This window comes from Phocoena sinus, chromosome 11 (genome assembly GCF_008692025.1).
Source record: "Phocoena sinus isolate mPhoSin1 chromosome 11, mPhoSin1.pri, whole genome shotgun sequence".
NCBI lineage: Eukaryota > Metazoa > Chordata > Mammalia > Artiodactyla > Phocoenidae > Phocoena > Phocoena sinus.
In genome coordinates, this window is record NC_045773.1 from 40,126,217 (window position 1) to 40,143,869 (window position 17,653).

Here is a 17,653-nt window from a genome sequence, read left to right on the forward strand (position 1 = left end):
GAAGGCAAAGATACATACACCCAGATACCTTCTGGAGGTGGAGCTGTGAGGAGACAATCAGGCTGGGGGGCAGGGGGAGGGGGGTGTCTGTCTTCCTCTGGGGAAGACAGTGCAGGTCTGTTGGGATGCCTCACAGGGAGCAGCTGCCCCTCCCAAGAGCAGCAGCCTTCTCCTCTGCATGTGCTCAAGGAGGCACTGCCTAGCCATGCTGCCTGGTTAATCCCAACTAACCGTCTTTAAGCTTAGCCAAAGCACATCTGACACTCTCAGAGCCACTCACCTGCCATGTTGGAAATGTTAACGTTCAGCCTTTTCGAGTTACAGGGCATTTTAAGAAAGAAAGAAAAAAGGGCAATCAACTCTTGTTTTGGCAACGGTAGGGGGTGGCATTTCTTTAATACCTAAGTCAAATGGTCACGGGGGGCCAGAAGTACTTATTTCTATACTGCTGTCTACAGTCAGGGCCACTGCGGCAGGAGGGCAGTGCATGTAGAAACCACATGGGAACACGGCAGTGTGTGCTGCAGAAACTGAGGTGCTGTGTGTTCCCCGCACCCTTCCTGAGCTCTTGACCTTCAAAGCACTTTACAGACAGAGCCTAAAGTGGACATGCTGTCTCCAAATAAGGCAAAGACTCTTTGAACTATAATAGTGTTCTTCCACTAAAAAACTGAGGGAGGCGTGTGAACAGGTGGCCCATGGAGTTGGGAAGAGCAGCTGTCAGGACAAGAGGCCATCAGGAGCACTGGTCTTAGCAGACCTGGAAAAGATCTAAGTCTGAGGGAAGAGAAGAGACACTCACGGGCAGAGATGCTTCTCTGGGTCCTATTACTGGCCCCATCCCTGGGTACCAGTGGAATCTGAGGTCAGCTGTCACCTGTCAAGGAGCTCTGACATTCTCCCCAATCAAAAGGACAGCCTACCTTGCCAAATGGACTGAGAGACAGATTCTAATGTCAGTAAAGTGCTTTGAGGTGCTGGGGGAGATAGGGAAGTGATTTGTCGGGCATCCCCAAAGCCTCCAAGATGGAGGGCACTAGGCCGAGTCAGGCTCTCTGTTCTGGCCCTGCTACAAGCACCCTGAACTTTCTGAGGCACCTGAGCCAGAGACTGCCTAGAAGGTCCAAGCCCTCTGATTCTCCACACTGGTGCCAGACACCCAGACTGAGCCTAGGCTTTATTCCTGGTCACACCAGGAGGCCCGATGAGACTGCAGGGTCTAAGCTAAGTGGCCAGCATCATGAAATAACCCAGACCTTTCCAAATGATGTCTCCCTGAGGGCTCCGAGAGCTCTGGTAACCCCACTACTCCTCACCCACTTTCCAGAGGCCTATAGCCCTGGCACCCGGGGTCCTGCTGCCACCCACCTCCCCACAGTCCCTGGACCAACCTGGTGCTGGAGGCATGGCTCCTCCCTTACCTCGAGAAATGGTCCCTCCAGGGGCAGGGTTGACACACATGGGTGGAAGACGGGGTGGGGGAAGTTTGCACTGACGCTGCCTGTGCTGGGCCCGATCTGGGGAAAGAGAAAGGGCATCAGGGTGACATGTTCTCACCCCTCACAGTTACAGACCCCTGGATTGACTCACCCCAGAGCACCCGTGAGGAGCTCTGGGCAGCAGAGCTGCTGGACCGTATCTGGAACCAGTCACAGGTTCTGAGAAACAGTGCCACCAATGCCACACAGAAAGCAGGCATTGTCTTATACAGACATGATACGTGACAGCCTCGTACAGATCCCTTCTTGGCTCTCAAAAAAGCCCTCAAACTCTCCCTGTTTTTTTAGCCACCCTCCATGAGTGTAACGCCCATCCCATGTGCTTCTCTACAGTCTCATGGTACCATGCACATCACTGGGGTTCTTCCACTTATCTGTCCTCCACTTACGTAAGCTACCCCTGTATCTGCTATGGGTCCCCCATATAAGCCACCAGATCTCAAGTTATTCTCTCCCTCTAAGAATTGGTGAAAGAGGGACTAATTAACTGCTGGTGTCCTCCCCAAGAGCCAATATCAGATCCACCCTTACCAGCCTTCTCCTTCTTTCTAAAAGTTAATGATTTACTATTCCAAATATTTCCATTCATTTGGAGACTAAATACTACCCATCAGTGGGTACATAAAGTATATTTTTAAGGAGCTCCAAAATTTTGATATACATGAACTAAAATTAAGACACTCACTGAGTGTTCCATGGGAAGGTGGAAATGTATGGCTAAGAAAGGTTTAAGATCTTTAAAACCACCGAAATGGTGAAAACATCAGATAATCACTGGTCTGGGGGAAAAGATGCAAGAGCTCTCTGCTCTCTCTGCCCCACACGTTTTGGTATAATAAATGGGGCAGGAAAGGAGCAGGGAGAGACAGTCATACACACTCTACACACTTGAGCAACAGCCTGTAGTGCTAAAGTGATGCCCCTTTCTATAATGCAAATTAGCTCATGTACAATTGGTAAATGGGGGAACGATATCAGTAAACATAAGAACCCTTGGTTCAAATCTGATTTTTCTAAGGCAAGGGAACTAAAAAGCAGGAGTGGAATGAAAATGTTCTGCAGGAAAAGAAAAAGCCCCTTCAGCTATATTTTTTAAAAATTAAAATCAAGTGCCTGTAGGGAATCGAGGTGGTAGATACATGGGTGGTCACTATACAACTTCTTCAACATTTCAGTATCTCTGAAATTTTTTCATAATAAAATGTTAGGGGAAAGCAGGTACTTGCACTCAGGTCCCTTCCTCCACATTCCCAGCGGCACACACTCGTTAATGGCTGCCCCACTGGCTCAGAGCTCCACCTCCACCTGCGCTGTCTCAGCAGCTGCCAGTTCCATTCTAATTAGAAGGCTCAATGTACATTTGTAGCATCCCACTGAGCTGCCTGCTTTGGTGGTCCAAACCTCCTTCCCAGGTACCAATGCCTTTTTTGTCATCTTCTGGTCATAAAGTTGCAGGTGTACAGCCTCAACTCTATTTTTCCCATAAGCCCTCTTAAAACATTGCAGGTGTGTGATTTTGCAGAAAACGTATATACTGTTACAGAAGAAATGTTGTTACTTCTGGAAGAAAGTGCCTAAGATCAAGGTTATCTTGGAACTAATTCTAGCTCTGCCTTGAAGCTAAGGTTGTAAATGACCAACTCAACTTCTCCTTTCCTGTTTGAGGAAGGTCTTCATTCATATCCAAGGATGCTGGCTTGAAAAAAAAGAGAATAAATGATTTGATGATTATTTTATCTCCTTAAGCATTTTCAGTAACTGGGGGAAGGTTGTTACAATTCCACAACAACATCACTGAGCCCGCTTCTGACCACTGGAGCTGGAGGAAAATTGCACATTCTTGTGGTTGATACAGTATTTTTCAAAGTTTTGTGCTGACTGTAAAAGACTCAGCTCGCTCTTTATGGCCTGATTCTGATGACATTACAGCTGAGAGACAAGAAACCTGTGTTAAGATGCTGGCGAAGGCAATAACAGGTTACTTACCAGGCACACAAGTGTTCTAGTTGGGAGGCGTTGGCAACTCTGTTTAACTACATAATAGGAAAGATGGTAGCCCCAAGACCCAGTGGATCACCGTGCACAATGCTGCAGGGAATTGCTAGGGCCATTACCTTCAGAATCATCAAATGGCCCATTCCATTAAGATCGTAAAGCCCTGAGTGCCAGAAAGCATCTCTGAAACACAACTGTCTCCACCCCAGTGGCTTGTACACAGCAGGTGCTCAATTTTGCAGCCACACAGCATACTGCATGTTGAGGCCAGGCTGTCACTCTCCAGAAAAACATGGGCTACAGGGCTGTACCCCAAATAGATCAACCTACTATCATTTATTAAAGGCCTGCCAACCCATGGCTAAGGGCTGGGGACAGACTACAGCCAAGTGCTTTTCCTATATCATCTCTAAACTTCACTATACCCCTGAAGATAGAGGCTGGGAAACAGGTAAGTTTACACCTTGTTAGTGTTAGTGGGGAACAGATGTGAACCCTAGCCTGTCTGAATCAAGCTTTATACCATGTTAAATTTTCTCTCAAGATTCACAATGCCCTAGGGAGCTCATAATTTCACCATGAGGAACAAAGAAATACATAAAAACTCCATAAGAGATAAAGAAGTCCTATACAACAATAAAGTGTCACAAGGCCACCCATGACCAATTGCCAAGGTCATGATGCAAACCACAAAAGAAACCAGCATTCATAAGACAGGAGAAGGCATTCAGCCTTACAGCCATGAAAAGACAGGTTTGCCTGAAGGAAAATATTCAAATCAGCAACTCTTTCTGATTAATGCTTTTCCCAGAGACCTTTAAGCATAAAACGGTTCTTGGTAGAAACACAAAACATTTACCTGTGTGGAAAACAAGGTCCCAAATCAGACTCTGTCCGATTATTATGTCCTGAAGCTACTTAATACCATGGATTTGTGAATTTACCAGGTGTCAGGCCCTGTTCTAAACTCTTTACACATAGTAACTCATCTGATCCTTGGAACAACCCTATGCCCACTTAAATAGTAAGGAAGGAGGCACAGCGAGGCTCGGTCACCACCCAAGCCTCCTTGGCCAGCGAGAGGCAGAAGTGAGATGTGAACCAGCCATTTGGGTCTGCATCTTTGGCTCAGGGAGGTCCTGCTGCCTCCCACTAAGCTGAGTGCTGACAGTGTCACCCCTGAAGGAAAACGTCTTGAAGAAATCAATTTCCAGCCTAGAAAGCAAAATCACAAATGCTAGAAAGGAATTTTGCCCCCAAAATTCTCTCATCTGATACCATTTCCCTGTCACAGGGAGGAGGAGGACTGTGATTTTATTGGGCTCTCCGTCTCTTTATGAAATCAATACTGTTAATTCAGATGCTCCCACCAGGAGAGAACCTGTCTTCATCCTTTTACAACTGGGTGGACAACAAAGCCCACTGATGAGGAGATAAACACAAAGCAATTAAATGTACTTAATTTTCAGCTCAAAAAAAAAATGTGCTATCCACACTAAACTCAAGTTCAATGTTTCCCTTTCCAGACACAGTTAACCAACACAACGAGGATGACAGATTAATTTTTTCATGCAATACGTAAACAGATCGAGTGGCTGAAGACAAACAAGGAGACAGGAAGAGGCTGCTCTGAGACCTGGAACATCCAGCCTCCTTCTGGCCCCATTCAGTGGGTTACATAGGGCACCATCTGGCCAAGGTTTTCCAGGCCTCTACGAACATAAATTGGAGAGGAGACACAACTGGGAGGGTCTTTTTCATCAGCAGTTATGGATGGCCTGTTATGGTTCTCATTTATTTGTAAAATGTGCCCAGCTTAGGAGGCTCACAGTCAGCTTCAATACAGGTGACAGAGGCCTTTTACTCTTTATTCCCTTAAAGAAGAAAAGTCCTGCTCCTATCTAAGATATACAACGCCCTTGGGATCTGGCCCCTTCAAGTCTTCACCACCTATATCTCTTCTTGTAAGCAGCCCTTGAATGCTACCCTCTTGCCCTGCCATGTCTCAATTCTGCTACTGCTTATGCAATCCTCTCACCTCAGCTGCTGGAGGGTACTGATTTCAAGACTTGCCACAATTTCTCTAACCACTAATATAAAACAATGACTCAATCCATTTCCACCAGCTTTTATTGAGGTCTGTCGTGTGCAAAATGCTATGCCAGGTACCATGGATAATAAAAGAGCACAACAGGCCCCGGCTGTGGGGAGCTTCTAATCTAGAGATGCAATGAGTAATTCAGATAGACTAAGCACGAGAAAGTACAGATGTGGTGCTGAGGAAATCAGAGAGAAGAGAAATTGTCTTTGGTTGACAGAATCAAGAATGGCTCATGGGGCTTCCCTGGTGGTGCAGTGGTTGAGAGTCTGCCTGCCAATGCAGGGGACACGGGTTCGTGCCCTGGTCCGGGAAGATCCCACATGCCATGGAGCGGCTGGGCCCGTGAGCCATGGCTGCTGAGCCTGCGCGTCCGGAACCTGTGCTCCGCAACGGGAGAGGCCACAACAGTGAGAGGCCCGCGTACCGCAAAAAAAAAAAAAAGAATGGCTCATGGAGGAAATGGTGTAAAACACTGGCCCAGAAAAATAGTAGGATTTCAATAAGCAGCGAATATGCAGGAGAGGGTATTCAGGGAGAGGGGTGGCAAATGTACACAAAGGCCTAGACAAGGGGTGGCAAGGATTATAAACACCATGCAAGAGGAAGGCTGAGAAAGGACTTTGGAAAGTCACCCAAAGAGGGGGGTCCAAGGACTACACACTGGTGAGGGACTTTCACAGCCTTCATAGCTGCCCGTCACAGGGAGGAAGGGCCTGAGGCCACAAGCACAATTACATTCTTACCTTTTCTGAATGAGTCCAGGCTGAACATTTCTGGCCAGGAGGGAAAGCTGGAATCCTAAGAAGAAGGAGGGCCGAGAGGCAATGGTTAATACTCATGGTCCAGGAACCCACAGAGAAGATTTCAATAACACAGACAGCACTGTCCAGAAGACAAGAAAAATGAAGCTCTTCACTAATGAGCCCCAACTGCTCCCAGTCTTAAGGATGGAAGGGCCATCTCCACTACAAAGTAATTACATGTCTTTGTTTCTAATTGAGAGCTTTCTTCTTTTCTCTGTCTAAACTCCCTGATCCCTGCTAAACAGAAAGGGATGCATTTCATCGTGAGAGACATATATTTCCACCTCATCACAATACTTGCAGTTATCCTGGGACGTGTAGGAAGAAATGAAATCCTACATGGACCCCTTTTTTCATGTGGCGTCAGGAAATGGGAATGATGATTGCCTTATGGACAAACTGGTGTACTGGGCTTTCATAAAACCTAGTCAAGCCCCTAGGAATGGGACTTGACTGACAGTATCAAAGAGTAACTGTAGAGTGATTCAAAATAAAAAGCTTTTCATGGCGGAGTCTCTATGAAATAACAAATATTAAGTTAAGGTTCAACTGTTGGCCAAAAATTTTGCTGCATTTTGCTCATTAGTACATTTAACTGAGGAATATACCTCGAGACTTAAACACACACACACACACACACACACACACACAAATAAATAACACCTCTGGTTTAACAATTTTGTTTTAAAAAACACTCCAACTCACACTTACAGATTTTTTTTGTTCGTTTGTTTGTTTTGTTTTGTTTTGGCTGCCCCATGCAGCATGCAGGATCTCAGTTACCCGACCAAGGATTGAACCCATGCTCGCTGCCGTGGAAGCACGGAGTCTTAACCACTGGACCACCAGGGAAGTCCCTACAGACATTTCTAATACTGTAGTACTCTTGGGTTGGTGCAGTAATCCTATGTGGCATTAGTTTAAAAACATCTACACAACATTTTAGCAAATCATGATGATGTCCAACATTACTAGGAATCTAACGGGGCCTACACTCCTGTTCCTGACTGCTATTCCCTCTCCTTCTCAAATCATGGGGAGGTGGGGGTGGAGGGCTGACCTGGGGACGAATCTTTCAGGTCCATAGCAGGTCTGCCCTGATGGCCTCCTCTCCCCCAGGGATGCCGGAAATTTCAGCCGATAGGATATGGTAGCTCAGAGAGAAAACTTCAATACAATATCAACAATAATACAATTTACTTTAATAAGTTACATTCTGTAGACTCCTTCTATCCAAATTAAAAGAAAAGGAGTGTAACTTGAGATTCTAATTTTAAAGAAACTTTGAATATTATAAAATCTAAAACATCTAAGCGATTATTATTTAAGAAACAATACTTTCTTGCTAAGAAGTTTTAAGTTCATTTGCTCGTAAACAGACTCTTGGCTTTTTTAAAAAGCCCCTGATCCTTTCCACGCCAACCAAAGCTCATATAACACTATCTTTTCATGTATCAGTCTTAAAAAATATACTATGAGATTCAACATAGGATCTTTTAGAGATATTTTACAGAGCTCTAGAAAATTTCATAGAGATCTAAAAGAAAACCGCCTTCCTGGTTATACAGTATTATGTTAGAAACCTTTATGGTTTAGAGTTTCTCTAAAATAATCTAGAGATAAGTTAAATAATATTATGTCAAGATTTCTTGCATAATGAAACCTAACTCCAGACAGAATCACTATGAGATGATTCAAGGACAGAGAGAGGGTATAACTTAAAATGATGCCCTTTGTCCAAGACAGTCACAAATGGATTCAATACATGCGTTTTGCTTTACAGTGTGGATGGGCATGAGACCCACCACTACTTTGTGTGCATGGCTAGATCAACTTACCTTACAAGAGCAGTGACAGTCTCAGATTTTGTGGGCTTTTGAACTGGAGCTGAATTCTCTCTTTGCTATTCCTCATCACGAGGCTGGGCCTCCTCCTGGGAAGTACAATGCTGGGTCACTAAAGTGATGGCCCCCGCAGGGAAAGAAAGTTGCTCCGGACCACTGAAACTCATCTACTAACTCTGACAACAAGGACAAGTTATGTTAGTGGCATGAAACACACACAGTACACTTTGGCCTCACTTCAGGACCTGCCACTCTATACCCATCAAATTGTGAGCTGCCCTACATCCGCACCTGTAAGATACCAAGAAAGATATGTCATGGTAAAGAGCGATGTGTAGTCCCAAAAGCATTTTCTCCAAGCCCAGAGCAAAACTTACTTCAGTTTTGAGTTCTACTCCCATCTGACTATAAGATGAATCGATCTAAGGTAGATAAAGAAGTTCTTCCAGACTGGGAAAATAACAAAATTGAATGCTAAGTACCATTTTTGTAGTTTACAAAGTACTTCCACAGACTTTATCTCACTTAACCTATGCAACTACCCAGTGAGGTAGGAAATATCCTTCCCAGAGAAGGAAATTGAGGCAGATTTTCCCAGAGAAGTTTACACAACTTGCCCAAGATGCTATAACTGCCTCAGGGCAGAATGCAAACCTGCAGTTAAGGTACTGAGCTCCAAAGTTTTCCATGCTTATACCATACCACTTATTTCCATGATATCATGCTGTTTCCATGATATCATGCTGTTGCCTATTCATTCTTTGAAAGAATATTTTATACTGACCTCTTCAAAGGTTGAAAGAGGAAAGAACTTTGATAAACTCTGGATCACGATTCCATAAATTAAAACACTTTGAGAGTAAGTATCTTTTGGGTAAAGGGACAACCTACATAGGAAGAAAATGCAGCAAAGGATGTACTTCCTGCACCTAAAACAGCTACATAAATAAAGACCACTATATAAATACCAAATACTACATCAGGAAAAAAAATTCTCCCTCCTGGAAACTCCAAGACTCCAAGATTTAAGTGTAAATTATAAAATGTAGTCAAGACCCACAATGACGGCGGGATTACCGCCTTTAAAGAAACTGCAAGGGAAACCATCAAAGTCTCATTTCGCTCTGGCCAGTAAGTTGCAACCAAAAACAGGTTGAGAATCTGCAAGTAGCCATCTGCAGTCCACTTGCTACAGCGTATGACAAGCCCCTGTGGATGGGGGCTGCAAAGTGGACAACCTCTGCCTTGCAAAATCACAATTAAGGTGACCAGTGTTGCTACACGAGGACTAATTAGACAGCATGCTAACGCCATACTCCTGGCTCAGGGGCTCTGAGGACCCCTGGGACTCCAGTTCACTGCAAACAAAGGACCCAACATGCATTAGGTCTTCCCCTGCGAAATGGGGCAAGTCACCACCAGCAAACAAAGAACACCTCACCCCTTGGCCTCCCCCAGTGACAAGGTCGGTGCAAAAGGGGGCAAACCAGGGGAGCCAGAATGCATCAGGCCTCTTTGTGGACGAACAGTCCAGGCGGCACGGGGGCAGACAAAGGTCCCAGGGCACTCCGGGGGCTTCCTCCAGGCCCTGCCTCGGGAAACAGAACATCCCCTGAGGCGGAGGCGTAGTTGCGCCAATGAAGCGGCCTCTCCCGCGGCCCCCGCGGTGCCCCTGGCTACGAGGCCCGCCCTGGCGGACTGGTCTGGCCCCCGCCCCCGCCCCCGCCCCGGCGCCATGGCAACAGCAGGCCGAGGCCTGGTTGCTCACGGCTCGGCCCGGCCGGCTTCCCGGGCAGGCCTTGGATGCCCGGCCTGCTCCTCCGGCCCGCCCGCTTCTCCGCCCCACTCTCCGCCAAGCCGGCGGTCGGACCCGGACCCCTCCTCGCGCTGACCACCCACGGCCGCGGGAAGCTCCTCAATGGGGCACGAAAAGGGAGAATCAAAAGCCCAATTCACCTGTTGTTACAGATGTGAAACAAGCCTCGGTGCACCGCGCATGAGCCGCGGGCCCCCCCCAACCACGGCCGGACTACAACTCCCACCAGCGGCGGCGCGTCCCCTTCCGGGTCCCGTGGCGGAAGTCCCGCCGGCCGGCGGCGCTCCCCGCCCTGCGCCCCCAGCGCCGCCTCCCGCGCTGGACCCCGCGTCTCTGCGGCTCTGGATGTGGTCCCTCGCCTGGGGCCCGCAGTGGCAGCCGAGGGCTCACGCCGCCGAGCAGCCAACCGGCGGTGAGACCCCGGCGCGGAGCCCAATGGGGGACGGCCGCGGCGGGCGAGGCGGGACTTCCGGCAGGGTCACGAAGGGGGCGGGCGCGCGGGGGCCCCTGGGGGGTGCTGAGGGAGCGAGTCTGAGCGTCTGGGCTCTCGCAGAGTTAGCATCTGGAGTGTGAGAGCAGCAGGGCGTTCGGGTCCTCTGCGCGCCTGACCCGCTCCTCCCGCTGCGAGTGAGCAGGCCGGATCAGGGCTGAGCCAGGAACGAAATCCAGCTCGCGCTCCGGGCTTCCACCCGCCTTCCTCGCCGCGGCTCGTTGCCACGCCTCTTCTCTTCTCCATCTCTGATTTTGTTTCTTTAAGGAGATGAGAATTTCTGCCTCACGAGATTGTTACGAGGATGAAATCTACGTGATGGCGCGTTGTAAACGGTACAACGCTAGGGAAAGGACAAGGTGGCACTTGCAGCTCGGAGTGCTGTTGGGTGGGTCTGAAGGTCCCGCCCCCTCCCCCTCCGCCCTCACGTCTCAGAAGTGAGAAAGGGCCTTATCCACGTTATATGCAGCAGTCCTCCAGGTGAGGCTCCTGTGTGCGTTCAGTGGAATCCAATTTCAAAAGGAGAGATCTCGGTGGGGGATACCTCGGAAGCTGGGTCAGGATTTTACAGCTGGAAAGACCTAGAATATGCTTTTAAGATGTGGCCATATCCCTTCATTTTTGTCCAATTAAATTCAACAAGTATTTGTTATTTACTTTCTCTCTGCGTTGGACAGGAGGGTGAGGGAGGGGAGCATGGGCCATCATTTATTTAAATTATTCTCTATTTTGAGCAGGGCGTGGTGCTATGACGTGTGGGGATGATCCTTGCACAGATATTGATATATAGCAGTTGATAGGCAGGTGTGGAGGATGCAAAGACCCTGCCCCCAAGGGTCTTAAGGTCTAGTAGAGAAGATGAAAACCTGCATAAAGCAAAAAGAAAGTTATAAATGCTGGGGAGGAAGTATAAAGTATTCCAGGGGCAGAGAGTACCATGTGAGCAAGGGCATCCAGGTGGAACAAAGGGCAAATCCTAAAACTATTCAATAGTTCAGTGTGAAGAGAGGGCTGGGTATGTGAATGTTCTTTAGAGGAGATAGAGCAGAAAAAGCAGAGTCAGGAATGCTACGCTAGGATTTTGACTTTATTTCTAATCAATTATTTTTTGTAACATTTTTATGGTTCTAAGGAGAGTAAAATACTGTATTTTAGGGACGTTATTCTGGAAGTGTGAGGGTAGAGTTGGCTGGGAAAATATTAGCTAGGATACTAATTAGATGAGTGTAATGAGGGGTTGAACTGTGCTCAGCGGTGAAAAAGACAAGAAAGATAAGGAGAGGGTGATTGTAGAGCTCCAGGCTGGTCCCTGGCCACAGGTGTGTGGAGACCTGACTGTACCAGAGTGACTGGGGGGATTATGCACTGTTAATATGATTAAGTTGGAGATAATAGATTCAGCTTCATTCAGATTGTGTTTGAAGTGCGGTTGTGAATGTTAAGTGATAAAGACGTGTCTCCGCTCCAAAGGAAATTCTAATCTGCAAGAGAGAATGAGAAAAGCATACAAATAAGTCTTAAAAGCTAGAGGCAGCACTGCAAGAGGCACAAGTAGAACATTCTAAATTTTTTCCTTCTTGCACATTTTATGTTTTTAGTTTTGTCCCTGAAGGTCTTTTCCTATTCTTGAACCTTGGACTCTTAATGAATGGCTGTATCTGGTGAGGCTGATAGAATGATCCATTATATATCAAAGTGAGTGCCAGTTAGTGTCTATCTTTTCCCTTCCCTCCCATATATTTTATCTCTTATTTCCTAGTCATTACTGCCTTATTTTTCTCATCCCTGTCCAGTCCCTAGACTTCATTCTTTGCTAACATCTCTGTCTAGAAACTTCTCCACTTCTGATGTTTCCTACTCATTCTTCAAGGCTCTACTTTGAGCTTCTATTAGTTTATTCTTCTGTGTGTGGTAGCCTTACTGAGAATAGTGCTGCTGTGAACATTGGTGTACAAGTATTTGAATACCTGTTTGTTTTCAATTCTTTTGGTGTATACGGAGGAATAGAATTGCAACTTTGCTTTTTTTTCTTTTTGGCCGCACCTCTCAGGCTTGCAGGATCTCAGTTTCCTGACCGTGGACTGAACCCGGGCCATGGCAGTGAAAGTGCCAAATCCTAACCACTAGCCCACCAGGGAACTCCCAACTTTGTGGGTTTGTTTTTTTTTCTTTTTTGGCCACTCTGCGTGGCATGTGGGATCATAGTTCCCCAAACAGGGATAGAACACGCTCCTGCACTGGAAGCGTGGAGTCTTAACCACCGAACCACCAGGGAAGTCCCCCAACTTTGCTTATTTTTAAAAGACAATTAAAACCATGAAACACTCTTAGCATTCTTTCTTCAAGTATTGGTAAGATTTGTTTTCTGTCTCCATCTGGGTCTCTGCTCAGATGTTATCTCCGAGACAGCTTCCCAGACCGCCTTGTGGATTTATGTGTGTATTCTTACTTACCAACTGTTTTTCCCTAGAATACAGATCCTTGAGAGAAAGAACTTAATCCTTTGTTCACCACTGTATCCTAAGCACATTGCACAGTGCCTGGTCCTATTCAGAAATAAGTACTGAATAAGTGTTGTTGAATGAGTGAGCACTTTCACCTGGGAGGCTGGTTCCAGTTTAGGGAAACAAGCACTCCTATTGGGGGGAGAGAAATTGGTAGTACTTTTTTAAAGGGTTGGTTTGGCAGTATCAGATTTAAGATGTGCATTCCCTTTGACCCATTTCAGTTCTAAGAGTGTATCTAACCATCATCATGAATGTGTGAGAAAATCGTTGGTGCCTTATACTTAATGTTAAAAAAACCCCTACACATCTCTTATTAGGAGACTAATTGAATGAAATAGAATATATCTGGGACTTCCCTGGCAGTCCAGTGGTTAAGACTCCACACTTCCAATGCAGGGGGCGCAGGTTCAGTCCCTGGTTGGGGAACTAAGATCCCACATGCTGTGCGGCACGGCCAAAAGAAAAAAAATTCTGTATTAGTCTGCTTGGACTGTCAGAGCAAAGTACCAAAGACTGGGTGACTTAAACAACAGAAATTTGTTTTCTCATAGTTCTGGAGGCTATGGGTCCAAGATCAATGTGCCATCAGAGTTGGTTTCTGGTGAGACCTCTACTCACAACCTGTAGACAGTGTCCTCACATGGCTTCTGTGGTTGCTTGCAGAGAGAGAGGTCTCCGGTGTTGCTTCCTCATATAAGGACACCAGTCCTATCATATTAGGGCCCCAATCAGAGGACCTCATTTAACCTCAGTTACCTCCCTAAAGGCCCCATCTCCAAACACAGTCACATTGAAGGTTAGATATTCAACATATAAATTTCAACATATGGATATAATTCAGTCCATAATAACATTAATTAAATGAAGGAGGAAGCAGCAGTTTAAAAGGATGAGTTAGATCTAGTGTACAGACATGGAAAATATACAGGAAATGTCGAGTAAAAAAAGCAACTGCTATAACCAGTATGTTTATGATTCCAAGTACTTTTTTTTTTTTTTGGCTGCGTTGGGTCTTTGTTGTTGTGCTTGGGCTTTCTCTAGTTGCGGTGAGTGAGGGCTGCTCCTCGATGCAGTGCTCAGGCTTCTCATCGCAGTGGCTTCTCTTGTAGCGGAGCATGGGCTCTAGGCGCACAGGCTCTAGAGCGTAGGCTCAGTAGTTGTGACGCATGGACTTAGTTGCTCCGCGGCATGTGGGATCTGCCCAGACCAGGGCTCGAACCCGTGTCTCCTGCATTGGCAGGTGGATTCTTTTTTTTTTTTTTGTGGTACGTGGACCTCTCACTGTTGTGGCCTCTCCCGTTGCTGAGCACAGGCTCTGGACGCGCAGGCTCAGTGGCCATGGCTCATGGGCCCAGCTGCTCCGCGGCATGTGGGATCTTCCCGGACCGGGGCACGAACCCGTGTCCCCTGCATCGGCAGGCGGACTCTCAACCACTGCGCCACCAGGGAAGCCCGGCAGGTGGACTCTTAACACTGCGCCACCAGGGAAGTCCTCAAGTGCATTTTTAATTTTTATCTTTTTATCAATTTTTATTGGAGTATAGTTGATTTACAATGCTGTGTCAGTTTCTGCTGGGCAGCACAGTGAATCAGCTATACACATACACATATCTACTCTTTTTTAGATTCTTTTCCCATTATAGGTCATTACAGAGTGTTGAGTTCCCTGTGCTATACAGTAGGTTCTTATTAGTTATCTATTTTATATTATATAGTAGTTTGTATATGTCAATATACCAATTCATCCCTCCCCGCCACTTTCCCCCTTGGCAACCGTAAGTCTGCTCTCTACATCTGTGACTCTGTTTCCGTTTTGCAAATAAGTTGATTTGTACCATTTCTTTAGATTCCACCAAGTGGCATTTTTTTTTTTAAAAAAAAAACATGTTTATACGTATGCTTATGTAAGCACAGGACATTTCTGAAAGGATATATCAGAATTCTTAACTGTACAGCTAAGTCAGAGTCTCTCAGTTTTCAGTTAATACTCTTCTATGTGGTTTACTTTTGGGGAGCCAAAAGTATGCATTCCTTTCATGATAATAAAAAGTAGAAATGAAGTATTTGGAATATGTAGGGCTTCTGAGAAAGAAATATGTTTATAATGGTAGCTGTTAACACACCTATGCTGGCAGCTGTGCATACCTTTTCAAATATATTCAACTCAGATGTACATTTCTTTTTAAAATTTATTTTCTATTATGAATAATTTCAAACATACACAAGTAAAGAGATAGCGTGTGTTAGGTGAGGCAATCTGCCATGGACCCTGAGCACCCCTGCAAGTTCTTGTTGGGTAAATCAAGAGTGCAAGGCCCTGACTGCTCTTTACCTGGGCTATTTCTCAGGATTGTGTTTTCAGCAAGCAACCCTGAGGGAAGAAGTATTATCTCCCCCATGACAAAGGACAGACTTAGCTTCCACTTACTAAAAAAACTGAATCTACCAAGCTCAGTGTTCCTCTGTGGTAATGAAATCCATTATGTGAGCATACAAAGGTGGTCAGCCCTTTGTGTCGCACCCAGGAAATTTGGGGCAGGAGAACTATTGCAAACCAATATGAATGTCTGGCAACTGCTTTTGCTGTGATTAACATCCTTTGTGTCTGACCGGGGGCTTGTGTCTTCTGCCATCATCAATGGAATAGTAATAGGGTAGCTACCAGTTTAGCTTGCATAGGTTAAAATTCCAGACCTGCACCTGCATAGTTCCTGTCAATACAATGAACACCCATAGTCCCCATCTTTCCCACCTAGTTTTAACAATTATCAACTCAAAACCAAAACTGCCTCATCTATAAATCCCCATCAGCCAATGTCCACCACCCCAGATTCTTTTAATCAGATTATACCATTTCATCTGTAAAAATTCCGGGGTGCAGGGCTTCCCTGGTGGCGCAGTGGTTGAGAGTCCGCCTGCCGATGCAGGGGACGCGGGTTCGTGCCCCGGTCCGCGAAGATCCCACATGCCGCGAAGCGGCTGGGCCCGTGAGCCATGGCCGCTGAGCCTGCGCGTCCGGAGCCTGTGCTCCGCAACGGGAGAGGCCACAGCAGTGAGAGGCCCGCGTACCTCAAAAAAAAAAAAAAGAGGCCCGCGTACCGCAAAAAAAAAAAAAAAAAAAAAAAAAAAAAAAAAAAATTCCGGGGTGCATTTCTATAAGATTCCTTTTATTCAGCACAGTCACAAAACAAATATCATACTTTAAAAAAGCTGGTAAATCCTTAATATAATTTTTATAATTCTTAACTATAGATAAATTCTTTTGGGTAAATTTGAATCTTATCCCTGTCCTTTGCACCAATATTTTAAGTTTGGTATCATTGCAACATCAAAACATGAATATAGTTTATTTATCTGTTGACTTCCCATGGGTTAATTTTTTGGACCTCAAAGTGCAAAGATAGGGGAATTTGGGTAATGAAGTATCACGTGTTTAGGTATGCAGTAAACACAGTTATAAAATCAATTACTTCTGACAGAAGCTCTAGTTAATGTCATTGGCCAAATTGTACAAGTCAGTTATCCCCAACCTTATAAAATATTTATTGGTAAAACTGGAAAGACAATGTGTAGCTCCCAGGCTGCTTTTTAGCCATCACTGTTAACCATGGTACTGCCAAAGGACCAACATATAGGCTTTTTTAGAAAAGTGAATGAAACTGATTTCTGGTCAAGATAGTACACACTTTGATGCCACTCCCTTTGCTCAAAACACATGGTAGAATTAACAAGAAAAGATTGAAATTACATATCCATATTCAAAAACAAGATAAACTCTTTTGTTGACCAGGAACAAGGAGCTGTAATCTTGCTGAGCTATGGATCCAGAAACAGAGGCAGTCTGGAGTTTTTAACTTAAAAGGTAACAGATTGAAGGGGTGGGTAGAACCATGGAATGTGGCTAACTGGGGCCTGGATTGCTGCTTGCAATTAGGAATTTAGGTAGGGCTCCCTAAACTCAATAGAGATTGACAAAACTACATCCCATCTGTGCATGAAGACATAGTTTATATGAAGTTGAATACTTAGGAAGCAGACACAACATTGAATCCAGACCTAAGTCCAGCTACCCTTTCACTTAGTGCCTGGAACTCCTGTCTCCCAAATTTCATGGTGCGAACAGAGTCTCAAATTACTAATGTAAGACTTGTTTCTGGTTGGCGTTCCTGGAGAATTGGGTAGAGGGTACCACAAAACCATGAGGGAAGGAAAGATAACATGTATGGGGAAACTTTTTCCATTCATGAAAAGCTTAGAAGTTAAGCTTCCAAAACATACAAGAAAACCTAGCCAAAAGAAAGAAAACCAACAAAATCAGCATCAAGAGATGAATTCACTGTAATTGAAATGAAAATAATGGAGCGAACTGATAATAACTTTAAAATAAATATGTTTAGGGACTTCCATGGCAGTCCAGTGGCTATGACTCTGCACTTCCAATGCAGGGGGTGTGGGTTCGATCACTGATCGGGGAACTAAGAACCCACATGCCTCGTGGTGTGGCCAAAAAATAAAAAAAACCCTAAAACAAATATGTTTAGAACACTCAAAGACATAAAGGAAGGATACCTTTTCTAGAAGAATAAGAAATTGTGAAA

General features: G+C 45.5%; 1 protein-coding gene across 5 annotated transcripts in view; it reads right to left on the reverse strand.

Moving 5' to 3' along the window:
* The window catches only part of DHX30 (DExH-box helicase 30), a 30,995-nt gene extending 20,473 nt beyond the window's left edge, over nucleotides 1-10,522 (reverse strand). Inside the window, exons 1-6 of one of the 5 annotated variants that reach the window (XM_032649828.1) lie at nucleotides 10,199-10,370; nucleotides 8,237-8,331; nucleotides 7,459-7,565; nucleotides 6,339-6,393; nucleotides 1,422-1,517; nucleotides 281-309 (exon numbers count right to left, since the gene is read on the reverse strand). In XM_032649828.1, the coding sequence (XP_032505719.1) occupies nucleotides 281-309; nucleotides 1,422-1,517; nucleotides 6,339-6,393; nucleotides 7,459-7,483 (205 nt within the window). In that variant the 5' untranslated portion in view covers nucleotides 7,484-7,565; nucleotides 8,237-8,331; nucleotides 10,199-10,370. Of the gene's footprint in view, nucleotides 1-280; nucleotides 310-1,421; nucleotides 1,518-6,338; nucleotides 6,394-7,458; nucleotides 7,566-8,236; nucleotides 8,340-10,198 lie in introns of those variants that run through there. The other 4 variants (XM_032649832.1, XM_032649831.1, XM_032649829.1 and 1 more) reach the window with 4 other exon arrangements.
* Between the last annotated feature and the right edge of the window lie 7,131 nt (nucleotides 10,523-17,653).